This window comes from Physeter macrocephalus, chromosome 11, assembly GCF_002837175.3.
Source record: "Physeter macrocephalus isolate SW-GA chromosome 11, ASM283717v5, whole genome shotgun sequence".
In the NCBI taxonomy this organism is placed as follows: domain Eukaryota; kingdom Metazoa; phylum Chordata; class Mammalia; order Artiodactyla; family Physeteridae; genus Physeter; species Physeter macrocephalus.
In genome coordinates, this window is record NC_041224.1 from 72,573,670 (window position 1) to 72,590,765 (window position 17,096).

General features: G+C 45.9%; 1 protein-coding gene across 1 annotated transcript in view; it reads right to left on the bottom strand.

Annotated features, from left to right (window-relative positions):
- Positions 1-17,096, bottom strand: part of ATP10A (ATPase phospholipid transporting 10A (putative)) — a 188,843-nt gene that overhangs the window by 55,034 nt on the left and 116,713 nt on the right. Inside the window, exon 4 of the mRNA XM_028495093.2 lies at positions 16,835-16,920. Within this exon, the coding sequence (XP_028350894.1) occupies positions 16,835-16,920 (86 nt within the window). The remainder of the gene's footprint in view (positions 1-16,834; positions 16,921-17,096) is intronic.

The following is a 17,096-nucleotide window of genomic DNA, read 5'->3' on the forward strand; positions in this document are numbered from 1 at the left end:
GGTCTCTGCCCATGTCCTGATCATCACAGAGAACACTGCCCCTCACCAGTACCTCATGTTGTCACAAGGGTACAAATATTTCTCTAGAAAAGGGGATCATATTGATTTCAGCAATATTTCCTACATTCTGTTTTTCTTATTAAAAGTCATACAATCATTAGAAATATTAACATGTTAAATTTGAAATGTGGTAAACTCCATGATACAATTTTATACATTCGGTTTCAATGCTATTTAGATTCAGAGAATATCCCACGTTTAAGCAACTGCTTTTCAAACTCATCCTCTTGACCTACTAATGGCAGCCACACCCTCACCCTTGTTGGTCAGGAGTGTGCTAGGGCCACACTGGGGTGGACGTGGTCCCGGGAGCCTGATGAATGGGTCACAAGGAGAGGCCCTGGAGGCTTTCAGAACTAGAGCAGGGGCCCAGCCTAACCTACATCAATCAGGCAGTGCCACCTGCCTTCCACGAGGAGGGCCTTCCAAGAAGCCACCTTCTCACACCCTAGGTGGACAGCCCTCCCCAGCCCTCCCACACACACCCGCAGCCCAAACTCCTTCTCTGAAGTCACCAAGGATCCCTGCAGGTGTCGCCCCTCCCACCAGCTCCTAGCAGTGCCCACTGTCCAGGGAGCAGAGCTAGTTTGGAGAGGTACAAGGTCAGAAGAAGCCGTTAAGGTTTCCAGGAAAACAGCACTTCCTGCCACTTCCGGACCCTGGTCACCTGCATGAGGGATGGGGCTGCCTCTCAACCTAAGACACAACCTGTATTCTTCACAACAGGGAAATCAAAATATTTTATGGTGAAGAAAAGAAGCTAAACAATAAAGAAAGGGCCAAAACACCATGCTGGGGGGACGCATTTCCTGCAAGCCTGTTATTTACCAACATGGCACTGGTTCTTCTGCAGAACTCATGCAAAGGAACATGCAGGAGGAGCACTGTGTGATGCCCTCCCCCCACCCACCACCTTGTGGCAATTCCAGAATAAAGTTCTGCTTTAAAGAGAGGTTCAAGACTGGAAACCTCAGTGCCAGCTAAAGCGTCAAGAGGCCCGAGTGTGTGAGACGTTACACACAAAACCCAGCTCCTGAGTCAGGAGTGAGAGAATGCCCACCGCCACGGTTCTCTCCGCAACAGCTGTGCATGGAAACAATTTCTCAGGACAGCAGTCAAGGATGAATCACCTAAATCAAACCAGTCATGCTTATTCAGAACAAGAGATGAACTCAACAGAAACAAGAAAAGGTATTACATTAAGCTTCCTTTGATGTGACCTACACCTTTCAGTAACTACTGTGCTTTCTAATCAGACCAAGCCAGACCAGGACTGATCACAGCAGGTGTATCGGCCTGTTTAAGGCCCCCGGAGGCATACAAATGGCAATGGGGGCTGTGCTCTGAGTGAATCTCCCTACATCAGAAGGGGAGGAAGGTTGGAGAACGGCGTCACCCTAAAGGTGCTTGGCAGTGCAAGTGCTGCCTTGGTCTCCTAAGGGGGAAAGTCCCTGCCAAGGGCGAATAGGCCCAGGACCCAGCAGGCATGAGGCTCGACTCCAGGAAGACGTGCATGAGAATATGAGCCCATCACACTGCCCTCAGCACCTACCTCTGTCTTATGGCTTGACATGTGTCCCCCCAAGAATTCATATGTTGATGTCCTAACCCCAGTATCCCAGAATGTGACTGCATTTGGAGTTAGGTCTTTAAAGAGGGAATTAAGTTAAAATAAGGTCGTATGGATGGGCCCTAACTCCATGACTGCTGTCTCTGTAAGAAAAGATTTGGACACAGAGATGGACAAGCACAGAGGTTAAGATGATGTGAGGGCACAGGGAGAAGGTGGCTGTCTGCAAGCTAAGGAGAGGGGCCTCAGGAGACACCAGTCCTGCTGACACCTGGATCTTGCTTCCACCCTCCAGAACTGTGAGACAATGCATTTCTGTTGTTTAAGCTGCCGGGTCTCTTGTCAGCCCGAGCAAACGGATACATCCCTTAACATTTAATCTGAGCCACTTAGAAGAGCTCCTTTAGTTCAAGTTCCCATTGTTTGACTCATCGAAACAATCTCTTCTAAATCAAAACTGTCCAAAAGTGCCCTGGGAAATACCATATGCAGGACGTGACAGGGCTCAGCTAATAAAATCCTGCCTGGCTGTTCTTTCTCAAGAGAGGCTGTGTCTCCTGATGGGCTTGCATGTCAGCTCTGTCCTTCTAAGTCCCAGCACTCGGAGGTGCTGGGGGGAACCAACGATCTGTCCAGACACAGGTGCAAGGTGCCATGGTTGTGATGCAAGAGAGGGGGGACCTTGAACCAGCAGCCTGCAGCCAGCCCCTCCCTAGGTCACATCACCTCTAGCACCCAGACCTGGGTCTCTTCTCTGCTCCATTGCTGGCTGAAGCTCCACCAATGACTGGTCACACCTGGACCAGCACCCTTGCTGCCACTGTTCACTCCCCTCCTTGTTTTTATATCCACACAGGCATCAGTTTTCAATTTTGCCCCCTTCGCTAGCTATTCCTTTTATTTAAAATATCTTTATTGGAGTATATTTGCTTTACAATGTTGTGTTAGTTTCTACTGTACAACAAAGTGAATAAGCTATATGGATACATATATCCCCATATCCCCTCCCTGTTGAGCCTCCTTCCCACCCTCTCTATCCAACCCCTCTAGCTCATCACAAAGCATCAAGCTGATCTCCCCATGCTATGCAGCAGCTTCCCATTAGCCATGCACTTTATATTTGGTAGTGTATATATGTCAATGCTACTCTCTCACTTCGTCTCAGCTTCCCCTTCCCCCCCATGCCCTCAAGACCATTCTCCACATCTGAGTCTTTATTCCTGCCCTGGCACTAGGCTCATCAGTACCGTTTTTTATATTCCATATCTGTGCATTAGCATCCGGTATTTCTTTTTCACTTTCTGACTTACTTCTCTCTGTATGACACTCTAGGTCCATCCATGTCATTACAAATAACTCAATTCCACTCCTTTTTAGGACTGAGTAATATTCCATTGTATATATGTGCCACATCTTCTTTATCCATTCATCTGTCGATGGATACTTAGGTTGCTTCCATGTCCTGACTATTGTAAATACAGCTGCAATGAATATTGTGGTACATGACTCTTTTTGAATTATGGTTTTCTCAGGGAATATACCAAGTAGTGGGATTGCTGGGTCATATGGTAGTTCTATTTTCAGTTTAAGGAACCTCCATACTGTTCTCCATAGTGGCTGTATCAATTTGCATTCCCACCAGCAGTGCAGAAGGGTTCCCTTTCCTCCACACCCTCTCTAGCATTTATTGTTTATAGATTTTTTGATGATGGCCATTCTGACTGGTGATACCTCTTTGTAGTTTTGATTTTCATTTCTCTAATGATTAGTGATGTTGAGCATCTTTTCATGTGTTTGTTGGCAATTTCTATGTCTTCTTTGGAGAAATGTCTGTTTAGGTCTGCCACCCATTTTTGCATTGGGATATTTGTTATTTTGATATTGACCTGCATGAGCTGCTTTGATATTTTGGAGATTAATCCTTTGTCAGTTGCTTCATTTGCAAATATTGTCTCCCATTCTAAGGGTTCTTTTTATCTTGTTTATGGTGTCCTTTGCTGTACAAAAGCTTTTAAGTTTCATTAGGTCCCATTTGCTTACTTTTTATTTTATTTCCATTACTCTAGGAGGTGGGTCAAAAAAAGTCTTGCTGTTGATTTATGTCATAGAGTGTTGTGCCTATGTTTTCCTCAAAGAGTTTTATAGTGTCTGACCTTACATTTAGGTCTTTAATCCATTTTGAGTTTATTTTTGTGTATGGTGTTAGGAAGTGTTCTAATTTCACTCTTTTACATATAGCTGTCCAGTTTTCCAGGGATCACTTATTGAAGAGGCTGTCTTTTCTCCACTGTATATTCTTGCCTCTTTTGTCAATGATAAGGTGACCATATGTGTATGGGTTTATCTCTGGGCTCTCTATCCTGTTCCAATGATCTATATTTCTGTTTTTGTGCCAGTACTATACTGTCTTGATTACTGTAGCTTTGTAATATAGTCTGGGAGCCTGATTCCTCCAGCTCAGTTTTTCTTCCTCAAGATTGCTTTGGCTATCTGGGGTCTTTTGTGCTTCCATACAAATTGTAAAATTGTTCTAGTTCTGTGAAAAATGCCAGTGGTAGTTTGATAGGGATTGCATTGAATCTGTAGATTGCTTTGGGTAGAAGAGTCATTTTCACAATGTTGATTCTTCCAATCCAAGAACATGGTATATCTCTCCATCTATTTGTATCATCTTTAATTTCTTTCATCAGTGTCTTATAATTTTCTGCATACAGGTCTTTTGTCTCCTCAGGTAGGTTTATTCCTAGATATTTTATTCTTTTTGTTGCAATGGTAAATGGGAGCGTTTCCTTAATTTCACTTTCAGATTTTTCATCATTCTTGTAGAGGAATGCAAGAGATTTCTGTGCATTAATTTTGTATCCTGCAACTTTACCAAATTAATTGATTAGCTCTAGTAGCTTTCTGGTAGCACCTTTAGGATTCTCTATGTAGAGTATCATGTCAACTCAAACAGTGACAGTTTTACTTCTTTTCTGATTTGGACTCCTTTTATTTCTTTTTCTTCTCTGATTTCTGTGGGTAAAACTTCCAAAATTATGTTGAATAATAGTGGTGAGAGTGGGCACACTTGTCTTGTTCCTGATCTTAGAGGAAATGGTTTCAGTTTTTCACCATTGAGAATGATGTTGGCTGTGGGTCTGTTGTATATGGCCTTTATTATGCTGAGGTAGGTTTCCTCTATACCCACTTTCTGGAGAGTTTTTATCATCAATGGGTATTGAATTTTGTCAGAAGCTTTTTCTGCATCTATTGAGATGATCACATGGTTTTTATCCTTCAGTTTGTTAATATGGTGCATCACATTGATTGATTTGCATATATTGAACAATCCTTGCATTCCTGGGATAAATACCACTTGATCATGGTATATGATCCTTTTAATGTGCTGTTAGATTCTGTTTGCTAGTATTTTGTTGAGGATGTTCATCAGTGATATTGGCCTGTAATTTTCTTTTTTTTGACGTTTGTCTAGTTTTGGTATCAGGGTGATGGTGGTCTCATAGATTGAGTTTGGGAGTGTCCCTCCCTCGGCTATACTGGAAGAGTTTGAGAAGGATAGTGTTAACTCTTCTCTAAATGTTTGATAGAATTCTCCTGTGAAGCCATAGGGCCCTGGGCTTTTGTTTGTTGGAAGAGTTTTTATCACAGTTTCAATTTCAGTGTTTGTGAGTGGTCTGTTCATGTTTTCTATTTCTTCCTGGTTCAGTCTTGGGAGGTTGAACTTTTCTAAGAATTTATCCATTTCTTACAGGTTGTCCATTTTATGGGCATATAGTTGCCTGTAGTAGTCTCTCATGATCCTTTGTATTTCTGCAGTGTCAGGTGTAATTTCTCTTTTTTCATTTCTAATTCTGTTGATTTGACTCTTCTCCCTTTTTTTCCTGATGAGTCTGGCTAATGGTTTATCGATTTTCTTTACCTTCTCAAAGAACCAGCTTTAGTTTTATTGATCTTTGCTATTGTTTCCCTCATTTCTTTTTCATTTATTTCTGATCTGATCTTTTTGATTTCTTTCCTTATGCTAACTTTGGGGTTTTTTTTGTTCTTCTTTTTCTAATTGCTTTAGGTGTAGGATTAGGTTGTTTATTTGAGATGTTTCTTGTTTCTTGAGGTAGAATTATATTGCTATAAACTTCCCTCTTAGAACTGCTTTTGCTGCATCCCACAGATTTTGGGTCGTTGTGTTTTCATTGTCATTTTTTTCTAGGCCTTTTTGATTTCCTCTTTGATTTCTTCAGTGATCTCTTGGTTATTTAGTAGCATATTGTTTAGCCTCCATGTGTTTGTATTTTTTACAGTTTTTTTCTTGTAATTGATATCTAGTCTCATAGCGTTGTGGTTGGGAAAGGTACTTGATACGATTTCAATTTTCTTAAGTTTACTGAGGCTTGATTTGTGACCCAAGATATGATCTATCCTGGAGAATGTTCCATGTGCACGTGAGAAGAAAGCGTATTCTGTTGTTTCCGAATGCAATGTCCCATAAATATAAATTCAGTCCATCTTGTCTAATGTGTCATTTAAAGCTTGTGTTTCCTTATTTATATTCTGTTTGGATGATCTGTCCATTGGTGTAAGTGGGGTGTTAAAGTCACCTACTATTACTGTGTTACTGTTAATTTCCCCTTTTATGGCTGTTAGTATTTGCCTTATGTTGAGGTGCTCCTATGTTGGATGCATAGATATTTACAAATGTTATATCTTCTGGATTGATACCTTGATCATTATATAGTGTCCTTCCTTGTGTCTTGTAATAGTCTTTATTTTAAAGTCTATTTTTTCTTATATGAGTATTGCTACACCAGCTTTCTTTTGATTTCCATTTTCATGGAGTATCTTTTTCCATCTCTTCACTTTAACCCCGTATGTGTTCCTAGGTCTTAAGTGGGTCTCTTGTAGACAGCATATATACAGGTCTTGTGTTTGTATCCATTCAGCCAGTCTGTGCCTTTCAGTTGGGGCATTTAATCCATTTACATTTAAGGTAATTATTGATATGTATGTTCCTATTACCATTTTCTTAATTGTTTGGGGTTTGTTTTTGTAAGTCTTTTCCTTCTCTTGTGTTTCCTGCCTAGAGAAGTTCCTTTAGCATTCACTGTAAAGCTGGTTGGGTGGTGCTGTATTCTCTTAACTTTTGCTTGTCTGTAATGCTTTTGATTTCTCCCTCGAATCTGAATGAGATCCTTACTAGGTAGAGTAATCTTGGTTGTAGGTCTTTCCCTGCTTTGATTTCTCCATCAAATCTGAATGAGATCCTTGCTGGGTAGAGTAATCTTGATTGTAGGTTTTTCCCTTTCATCACTTTAAATGTATTGTGCCACTCTCTTCTGGCCTGTAGAGTTTCTGCTGAAAGATCAGCTGTTAACCTTATGCAGAGTCCCTTGTATGTTATTTTTTGCTTTTCCCTTGCTGTTTTTAATCATTTTCGTTGTGTTTAATTTTTGTTAGTTTGATTAATATATGTCTTGGCATGTTTCTCCTTGGGTTTATCCTGTATGGGACTCTCTCCACTTCCTGGACTTGACTGACTATTTCCTTTCCCATTTTGGGGATGTTTTCAACTATAATCTCTTTAAATATTTTCTCAGACCGTTTCTTTTTTTCTTCTTCTTCTGGGATGCCTATAATTCGAATGATGGTGTGCTTAATGTTGTCCCAGAGGTCTCTGAGACTGTCCTCCATTCTTTTCATTCTTTTCTCTTTACTCAGCTTTGCGACAGTTATTTCCACTCTCTATCTTCCAGCTCACTTATCCGTTCTTCTGCCTCAATTATTCTGCTACAGATTCCATCTACTGTATTTTAAATTTCAGTTATTGTGTTGTTCATTACTGTTTAATTGATCTTTAGTTCTTCTAGGTCCTTGTTAAACGTTTCTTGTATTTTCTCTATTTCCAAGATTTTGGATCATGTTTAGTATCATTACTCTGAATTCTTTTTCAGGTAGTTTGCCTATTTCCTCTTCATTTATTTGGTCTTGTGGGTTTTTATCTTCTCCTTTGCCTTTAAGATATTTCTCTGTCTTCTCATTTTGTCTAATTTACAGTATTTGAGGTCTCCTTTCCCTAGGTTGCAGGGTCATAGTTCCTCTTGCTTCTGTTCTCTTCCCCCGGTGGTGGCATTGGTCCAGTGTCTTGTGTAGGCTTCCTGATGGGAGGGACTGGTGCCTACAGTCTGGTGGGCGGAGCTGAGTCTTTTTCCTCTGATGAGCAGGGACATGTCAGGTGGTGTGTTTCGGAGTGTCTGTGACTTTAGCATGACTTTAGGTAGTCTGTGTGCTAATGGGTGGGTTTGTGTTCCTGTCTCATTTGTTGTTTGGTGTGAGGTGTCCAGCACTGGAAGCTGTTGGCTGCTGGGTGGAGCCGGATCTTGGATTCAGATAGAGGCCTCCAGGAGAGCTCTCGGCAATTAGACTTCCCTGGGGCTGGGAATTCTTTAGTGGTCCAGCATCTTGGACTCGGTGCTCCCCCCACCAGAGGCTCAGGCCCGATATCCGGTCGAGGGACCAAGACCCTACAAGTTGCTCATCCCAGCAATAAAGGTGATAAAAAAAAAAGACTAACAAAACCCCAGACAAATGGTAAAAAGTAAAATTAAAAAAACAGAAACAAGGAAACACACACACACACAAAAGAAACAAAAACAGAATATAAATCAAAAAGCAAGAGAACAACCAAACAAAAGAACCCAAGAATGAAATCCACCAATTAAGAAGAAAGCTGACAAAAACACAAAACCAAAAAACAAAATCAAAGCAGAGTGCCAACAGAAGAATGAAACAAAGAAACAAAACAAACCAACAAAAATGATTTTTTTTTTTTTTTTTTTTTTTTTTTTTGTGGTACGCGGGCCTCTCACTGTCGTGGCCTCTCCTGTTGCGGAGCACAGGCTCAGCGGCCATGGCTCACGGGCCCAGCCGGTCTGCGGCATGTGGGATCTTCCCGGACCGGGGCACGAACCCATGTCCCCTGCATCGGCAGGCAGACTCTCAACCACTGCACCACCAGAGAAGCCCAAAAATGATTTTTAAAAAAGAGAAAAAGAGAAAGGAGACAGAACAAAAGAAAGGCAACATAGAAACAGAAATTTTAAAAAAAGAAAATAGAAAATATATTTTTTAAAAATGACAAACAAAACCCCAGAGAAATGGTAAAAACAAAATCAAACAAAAACGTAAAAAAAACAAAAACAGAGCCAAATAAAACAAAAAGCAAGAGAATAACCAGACAAATAGAAGAACTCAAAAACGAAATCAAACAATTAGGATTAGAACCAACAGAAACACATAACCTAAAAACAAAATCAAAGCAATGTGCCGACTGAAGAATAAAGCAAGGAAACAACAAACTGATAAAAATGATTTTAAAAAATAGGATAAAATAAAATAAAAAAGGAAAAAAACATAGGACAACAGAAAAGCAAAGTAGAAATGGAAATATATTTTTAAAAAAGAAAGAAAAAGAAGAAAAAAATAAGGGAAAAGAACACAGAACCAAATAAAAGCAAAGTAAAAATAAAAATATATAAAAAAATGAAAATAAACTTTATAAAACATGGAGATCCCAAGAGACCAAAAAAAAACTAAAACACCACCAAACAAACAAAAAAAGAAAGAAAAAGAAACCAAAAAAAAAACAACAACAAAAGCTAGAACCAACGACAGAAGGAATCAAAACAGATAGAATTAATAGTAATAATTATGTTTCCCTGGGGTCTCCGCTGTAAGTGTCCTTGCACACACGAGCCACAGCCCACCTCCGCCTCTCCAAGAGCCTCTCCTCTGCCTCTGGGCTGGTCTCTGGACCTGCTGTGGGCCCTGTGGAGACCACTCAGACTCTGGTCTGGCCTGATTCCTGCGTGTGCTGCCCCCAAAGTCCACAGCTGCCAGAGCTAGACCGTTTTCATTTGTGGGAACACTCATTGTCTACTCAGGTATTCCACAGATGCAGGGACTACCTAGCTGATCGCGGGATTTAACCTTCAGCTTGTACAGCTGATGGAAAGATTTTTTATCTTTTTCCTTAGCCACCCTGTCCCTGGGGTTCAGCTTTGGTTTTATCCCCACCTCTGTGTGTGGTCCACCCACAGGAGTCCGGTCCTGAGGCTGCCTTCGAGCTCTTGGGTCAGTCCCTGTGAGGACCGGGCACAGAGGCGGTATGACTACTTGGATCACAGAGCCCTGGCAGCGCCAAATGCACAAAGAAGCCAGCAGCCACGGGTGTAAGAGATATGGCCGTAGTGAGGGCCTTTTCTGGTGCCCGGTGTAAGGCACATGAAGGCCAGTCCTGGCTCGGCTTTTTCTGGTGCCCAGCTGCAGGCGCGTGAGGGCCAGCTCTGAGTGTGCTTCTTTTATTGTCGTCGGCAGGCTCTGGAGTGTGAGGAGAGAAAGGCTACAATAGTGGCTCCTGCCCCTGCGTGTGACTCAGCAGACGCTCCCTGTTTCCATGGCAGTCCAGTCTTCCTCCATAGGCATTTCCTTTTGTGGATTTCCTCCCTTCCATCCCTTCAGTCCATCTCCCCACAGCCAACAGCAGTTCTCACTCTGGGCCTGTTCTCCAATCCCCACACACCAGCTCCCAGCCCCCTTGCACACCTGTGAACAGACGTACAGACAGTCTGTGTATTTCTCACTCTGTCCCATCTGCCACAGACTGGCCGCTTCACCCTCTTCCAACAGCCTCAAATGCGTCCCTTCTGTCCCAATCAACTTCCCCGTCAGAGAGGGGGTTTCCCTGTTGGAGAGGGTGTTTCCTCGAATTCGGGAATCTCTCCTCTGCTTCAGCTCCCCCACCCCGGGATGCAGGTCCCATCCAGCTTCCTCTCCTCCTCCTTCTCCCTTCTCCTTTTCTGTCCTACACATTTATGCGGGGATCTTTATAGTCCTTTCTGGTGTCCAAGGTCTTCTGCTAGTTCTCCGCAGGTGTTCTGTGAAAACTGTTGCATCTATAGGTGTATTCCTGATGCATCTGTGGAGAGAGATGAACTCCATGTCCTCCTACTCCTCCACCATCTTGAATCCGCTACTCACTGGCTATTTCTTTAATCCACCTTCTTCTCACACTCTCTGTGCATCACTGCCCTAACTCAGGCTTCCAAATTTCCCTACTGCAGCCTTTGATGCACCCCTTGTGGCTTGGATGCCACCAGCCTTGGTCCTTCCTATCCATTTCTCACCCAGGCACCAATCGATGTTTCAGGGTGCAGGTTTCAGCGCTGTGTTCTCCTGGGAGCATCCTGCGGGATCTCTGACTTCCTCTGGCACACACGGCCACTCTGCACCCTGGGCGGGCCCACCCTGTGCAGGTTCTCGTCCCCGGCCACTCATGCTGCACGTCCTGCTACCCACGCTGCCTGCTGGCCCAGCACGTCCTGCCTTGGGGAGCTTGGCCTGCTACCCTGGGCTCACATTTTACAGACCTCGGGAAGATGCTTTGCTAACACTAAGCTCCCCAGACCCCACAGCCAGGAGACTCTGCAGTATTTTGTGCTTCCCTGTCTCTGCTTGTAAAGACGGGCTCCTCACATGTTCTCCCATCCTGCACCCCATGTCCACCCCAGTCCCTGGCAAAGGCTGAGGCTCCCTGGCCCTCAGCTTTGGGGTGGTCCAGCCCACGGGGATGTCGGAAGGAAACCAGAGGAGTGGACAGAGGCGAGGGAGGATGGGAGCGTGTCTCAGCTCCTCCTAGGAGAGAGTGCTGGGCTGGCTGTGCCCCTCAACCAGGGCGGTGAGACTCCCAGGCGGCCCCTGTACATGAGTCCCCAGGGGCCACTCCCCTCACCCCCCCGGGACCACTGGGCCTCACCGTGACCACAGCTCAGCTGCTCCTAACCCTTGTGGCTGCCTTAAGCCCTAGCCCCTCCTGCAGAAATGGACTCTTGGCTAATAGCCCCACACATTCAAATTTGAGCTCCTGATCTGTTTCCAGAAGGGACCTGACTGACACAGGTAGAGACAATGGAAGGAGAGATAACCCCTTCTACTGCTGAGTCCTAGGCATAATTTTCTTTAAAATAATAGTTGCTCAGGTTTCTGTTTATCTATGTAAGTACAGAAATGACCTGACTGTGTTTTGTGCCAATGTTAGATTTTCTTGAGATGTAAGTATCAGTTAAAGGTGCTAAGGTAAAATGAAAATATTCCGATTTTAGAGTCTAGCTGATGCAGTTACAATTCGTCTCAAAGCCTGGTCCTTGGGAGTGAGGACATTCTGGATATAAACCCACACAGAGCTCCATCCAGATGCTGGGCTGGGGGGCTGGGGGAATTTCCAGGGTGACCTGGGATGACCACAGTCTTGGAGCATGTCATCTGCCAGGGTGGGGCGGGGGTGCTGCCCCAACAAGCACACCCTGTGCTCTGGATGGCAGCCAGTGTCCTGAAGCCTCATGTGGTCAAGCAGGCTCTGTGGCCCACAGGGAGGGACCCCAGAATCTGCTCCACAGAGGACTTAGGATAAGAAATGGAGCCTGGCTTTACAGCTGGAAATGGAATTTCACATCAGATGATGAAACCAACCAACCTCTTTGCTTTATTTATTCATTAGGAGTAAGTGAAAATGTTTGGTTGACTGGTGGCTTCAAAGCCCACATCATCCTGCCCTGGAGTTGCTGAGCAAGCTGAGCAGGGTGCCCTGAGCAGCCAGAGCCCCCATCCACAGCGGCTCTCTGGGTTGCCAGGGCCCAGGGCAGCTGAAGAGGTGGGGAACGATGTTATTTCCAGCTCCTGTCTCTGAGGATTTCATAAGTGCTTAACTACAGGGACTGCATTAAAAACTAGTGAGCATTAAAGTGCACTTGAATAATGATGCGCCTGTCACTTTTATTTTAACAGCTTGACCTATATTTCATATACCATGAAACTCACCCATTTAAGGTGTACAGTTAAGGGTGTTTTGGTACATTCACAGACTTGTGCAGTGCTCCCCACCAGCTAATCTGAGAATGTTTTCATCAGAAAGAAACCCTATACCCACTGGCAGTCACTCTCCATTCCCATCCCACCCCCCAACCGTGGCAAACCATTAATCCACTTTTTGCCTCTAAAGATATTCCTACTGTGGACATTTCACACCAATGGGACCGCACACCATGGCAGACACCACCCTCTTGCACGAAGTGCTCTGATTCACACTGTGTCTTTCACTCCATTCAACGTCAGCCACTGTTCTCTCCAGAATTAGGAGGAAGCTGGGGCTTGGAAACACAGGATAACTTTCCTAAGGCCACTTGCCCAGTGGAGGGGAAGAGCTGGAGTTCAGACTTGGGACTTCTTGGTACGACCCCAAGCAAGCTTAGTTCTCCAGCTGCAAACAGCTAAGGTTTCCAGTTTGGATGGACTGGTCCATATCAGAGTGAAACCTGTTGGCCTGTGCAGTGGCCTATAGTCCTGGGCTCTCCAGTGTGAGGGAGGCTACAGGGCGGCAGCTGAGTTTAGGCTGAAGGAAAGCCACTGGGAGCAGACAGTGAGAGCCAGCAAACCAGGGAAGTGGCTCAGCAGGTGGTCTACCCACCAGGTCTAAATCTCAGCTCTACCACCCAGGTTAGCCCCACCCCTGAGCATCAGGACCAGTAGCGGGGCTGGGGCCTCCTCCCTTCCTTCTGCCTGGAGGCAGGACTCAGGACCTGTGGTGACCAGGCCCCTCCCAGAGGCCCTGCTCACCTGCCCTCCCCTCCCATCGGCACTCTTCCTGGAGACTTCAGCCTGAGTCACGGAGGGAAGAGCTTTTAACACACTGCCACCAACACCCAACCTCCAGAGCTCCTGGCTGGACAGGCCTAGCTGGGAGAGGGGCCTGTCTGCACCCTAACATTCTTGTAGCAAATCCCAAATATCGCCTGGTAGAGAGAGCAAGTCACAAATGCATGGAGGTTTAGGCATGCAGAGGCCTGAACTGGCCGGGCTCTATAGCATGAGCCTCAGGGCAGGATGGCTTGTTGGGAAAAGTAAGAGAAAGCATGACAAGGCTTGACCAGAGCGGGAAGAGGTTTCACCTGGGGAGAGTTGCCATTCTTGCCTTTCTTGGGCAACATGCCAGGGAGAAGGATGCATGCTGGGAACACTTGCTGGTGGCATCTGTCTGAGTGGCCAAGTCAGCCTAGCCGGCCATAGGCACAATGCCATCCATTTGAGGCCATCTTCCCAAGAAAGAGGCAGCTGGGGCGCCAAGTCAGCTGAGGGCCAGCTTGGAGGCAATGTAGGGGCTGCAGGTGGGCGAGGGGCCAAGGGACACCCCTTTCCCGGATCACTGAATCCCTTCGCATGGAGGTCCCCATGGAGATCTCCATCCTGGCCTTTTGTTATCTTCTCTCTTCCTAACAAGTGTCCCTCTTCTTTTTTTGTGGCTTTCATCTCTGGCCCTGTCCCTCCTTTTCAAGCCACATTTCTAGAAAGAGTGGTTGAAAATACAATTCCTCTTCCATCTCCTATAATCTGGGCTCTACTCCAACAGTGCGGCCCTCCCCATTCCCAGGCTCCTGTGGAGTCCAGCATCTGGCAGACCTCCTTCCTAAACGTCCCTCTGGGCCTCCTCCACTGGGTGTTGCCTTTGGAACCACATCCCCAAGGGATCCTGCTCCTGCCTGTTGGGATTGCTTTGACTTCATTCCTTTCCTCTCTTGCCTTCTGTCCCATGTTGGTCTGGTGTCTCCCCATCCTCAAACACAACCTCTAGACAGAGGTTCCCCAAACCTGTGTCTTTAGCACCTACTCCCTGAATTCCTATCACATAGATTTTTTCTGTCAGCTGGGTCACTCCACCAAATGCACTCACCAGCTCCTCAAATGCAGGGAAATCCCAAACCCCATCTCTCCTCCACCTATAGCTCTCCATGATCCATACATAGTAGACAAACCATCCTCCCAGCCTCCTCTTCCACTGTATCTCCCTCCCCAGGGAACATCTGAGTTCTCGCCTTTGCCTCCCTCCTGACCTGTCTCTCTCCCTGCTCTATAGTATGATAGTAATAATATATTACTATGTAGTAATATAGTCATAGAAATGTTAACAACAGCAGCAATGACCATAATAGTGGCTAATGTTTATTAAGCACCCACCTTTCTGAAAGCTTTCCATGTATTAAACTGACAAAGCTTTGCACCCATGACATGAGGGGGCTCCTGGATTCTCCCCATTATATAGATGAGTAACGTTCAGTAGTTCACCAGAGCTATCTTGCTGGAAAGCATGGGCTCCAGAGTCTGCCAGCCTCAGTACTAAGCCAGACTTGGTCAATACCCTTGTTTAACACAGAGGTAGCTCCCAAGGGCAGGACCAAGAGCTGCTGACTTGGGGCTAAATCCCCTCCAGCGCTAATCCAAATCTGGGGCAGGCAACAAGAGTGTGAGAAGCAGTCTGAGAACAGGGCTCCAGAGGCCCCACAGAGCAGGAGAGCACAGGCAAGGGTACAGTCAAGAGAAGGAGGTCTAGCTTTTTCCTTTGGGAGAGTTGGCACCAAAAAATTACCCCATCAACAAGAATGTCCACAGAACATTCTCCCTAGAGGCTGCCCCCACCTCCTTCAGAGCAGTCATTTCAGGGTCTGTGGATCCAGCATCTGCTCTGTTCTGCCCGCCTGATCTGGGAGATTTGGGGCGGTGCAGAGGATGGTGCCACGTGTGTGAAGCCCAGGGGGGCCACATGGGCTAAGAAACCCACAGCAGACCAGTTTCGGATGGACGGCTGAGTATCTTCCCCCAAATTTTACAGATGACGCTTTAGCATTTTTCTAATGAGTTTTACTCTCCTTTAACTGGTTCCTTTAAGGGGTGATCTAACACTTTCAAGTTCTAGTCGATCCTCAGGCAAGTATCTGCAATTTCAGCAGGTGACGGGCAGTATCTGGCCCTTCATTGTTCACACTTTTCATTCACTGACTCTCCCCATGCCCCCCAACATGATGGGAAGCCTGCCGCGTGCTGGGCAAAGGCAACATTGCTGGACATGTCAGCAAAGCAGAAGACTTGACTTCACGCCGAAAGCTCTCAGCAGTGGAGCCCCTCCAGGAGCAGAGCGCCTCTGTTACCTGTGTGTCTTAGGCACCCACGCTGCACCTGGACTGCTAAGCTGCATCCTGGTCAGCTGGCCCCTCAGAGCCGGACAGCCACGGGAGGCCCCAATTCTCCAGGTCACACCTGTGGTCCCCAGGCTCATGCCCACACAGCTGGCTCCCTCTGTGGGGGGCGCCCCCACCGCCCCCAGCAGGCAGCTCCACAACCCCACGCTACACCCTGTTCTCTCCCTCCTCCCTTTTCCCCACACTGCCCAGCCAAGTCGTGCACAACTATTAACACGATTACGGTAATTTCCAACCATTCACAGAAGCAGAGATACCAGTCCATACTTCCCATGTACCCCCAGCCCAGCTTCAACAAGGACCAACAGATGGCCAATCCAATGTCATTCATCTACCTTTCTTGTCTCTCTGTTTTGGAGCAAGGAGCTGGACAATTTAACATGTTCTAGGACTTCTTATTTTGTTTACTGTCTCTCTAACTAGAGTGAAATAAACATGAAGACAGGCATTTCTTTTCTATTCAGTTCACTGTGTTATCCCCAGAGCCTTGAAAAGAGCCTAGCACACAGTAGATGCTCAGCAAATACTTGTTCAATGGCTGAGTGCATGAATGAAGGAATGAACTTCCAGGCAGGCTCCTCCTGCCTGGGGCCTGCACTTACATTTATGGGGCCACATGTAGTCAACCTTGTTTCCCACGTCCCCACCTTCTCTGGCTGCTAGAGGGAGGGGATCTGACAAACTTCTACTGCTGACAGGCTCTTACCAAGCAGCCCCATGAGCTCAGGTGCAGGGCGACATTCCTCAAAGGCTGCACCAAGTGGCAAAGAATATATATATATATAGTACTGTACTATACAAAGTGGACCATTGAACAACAAGGGTTTGAGCTGTGCAGTTCCACTTATTCACAGGTTTTTTTCAATAAACACAGTATTACACCATCCGAGATTGGCTGAATCCATGGATGCAGAATCGCACATCCAGAGGGCAGACTATGGGACTTGAGCATCCATGGATTCTGGTATCCCTGGCAGGTCCCGGAACCAATCCCCCACTGACCATGTGAAATTTCAACTGGGCGGGGGTTGGCATCCCCCAACCCGTGTTGCTCAAGGGTTGACCACATATGTACATACAGTTTGTCAAACAGAAGGGGAAGCCCAGGCAGAGGTCTGATACTCACATGCACCCACGAAACCTAGTCAGGTCGTTGTTGGGCTTCTCACACTCGATTACGCTGGTGAATGTCAAAGGATTGAATTCGGAGACCTAAAATAATAGCACATACACATTAGAGAGATCTGGGCTCAGCCTATCCATCTAAAAGGCACTTGCTTCTCTGCCTCCCACCCACAGCAGGAACATTTCATGAAGACGAACTCTGCCTTGTAACCTGTGCAGAGTCTCTCTCTCACACACACACATACCACACACAGAGCGCCTGG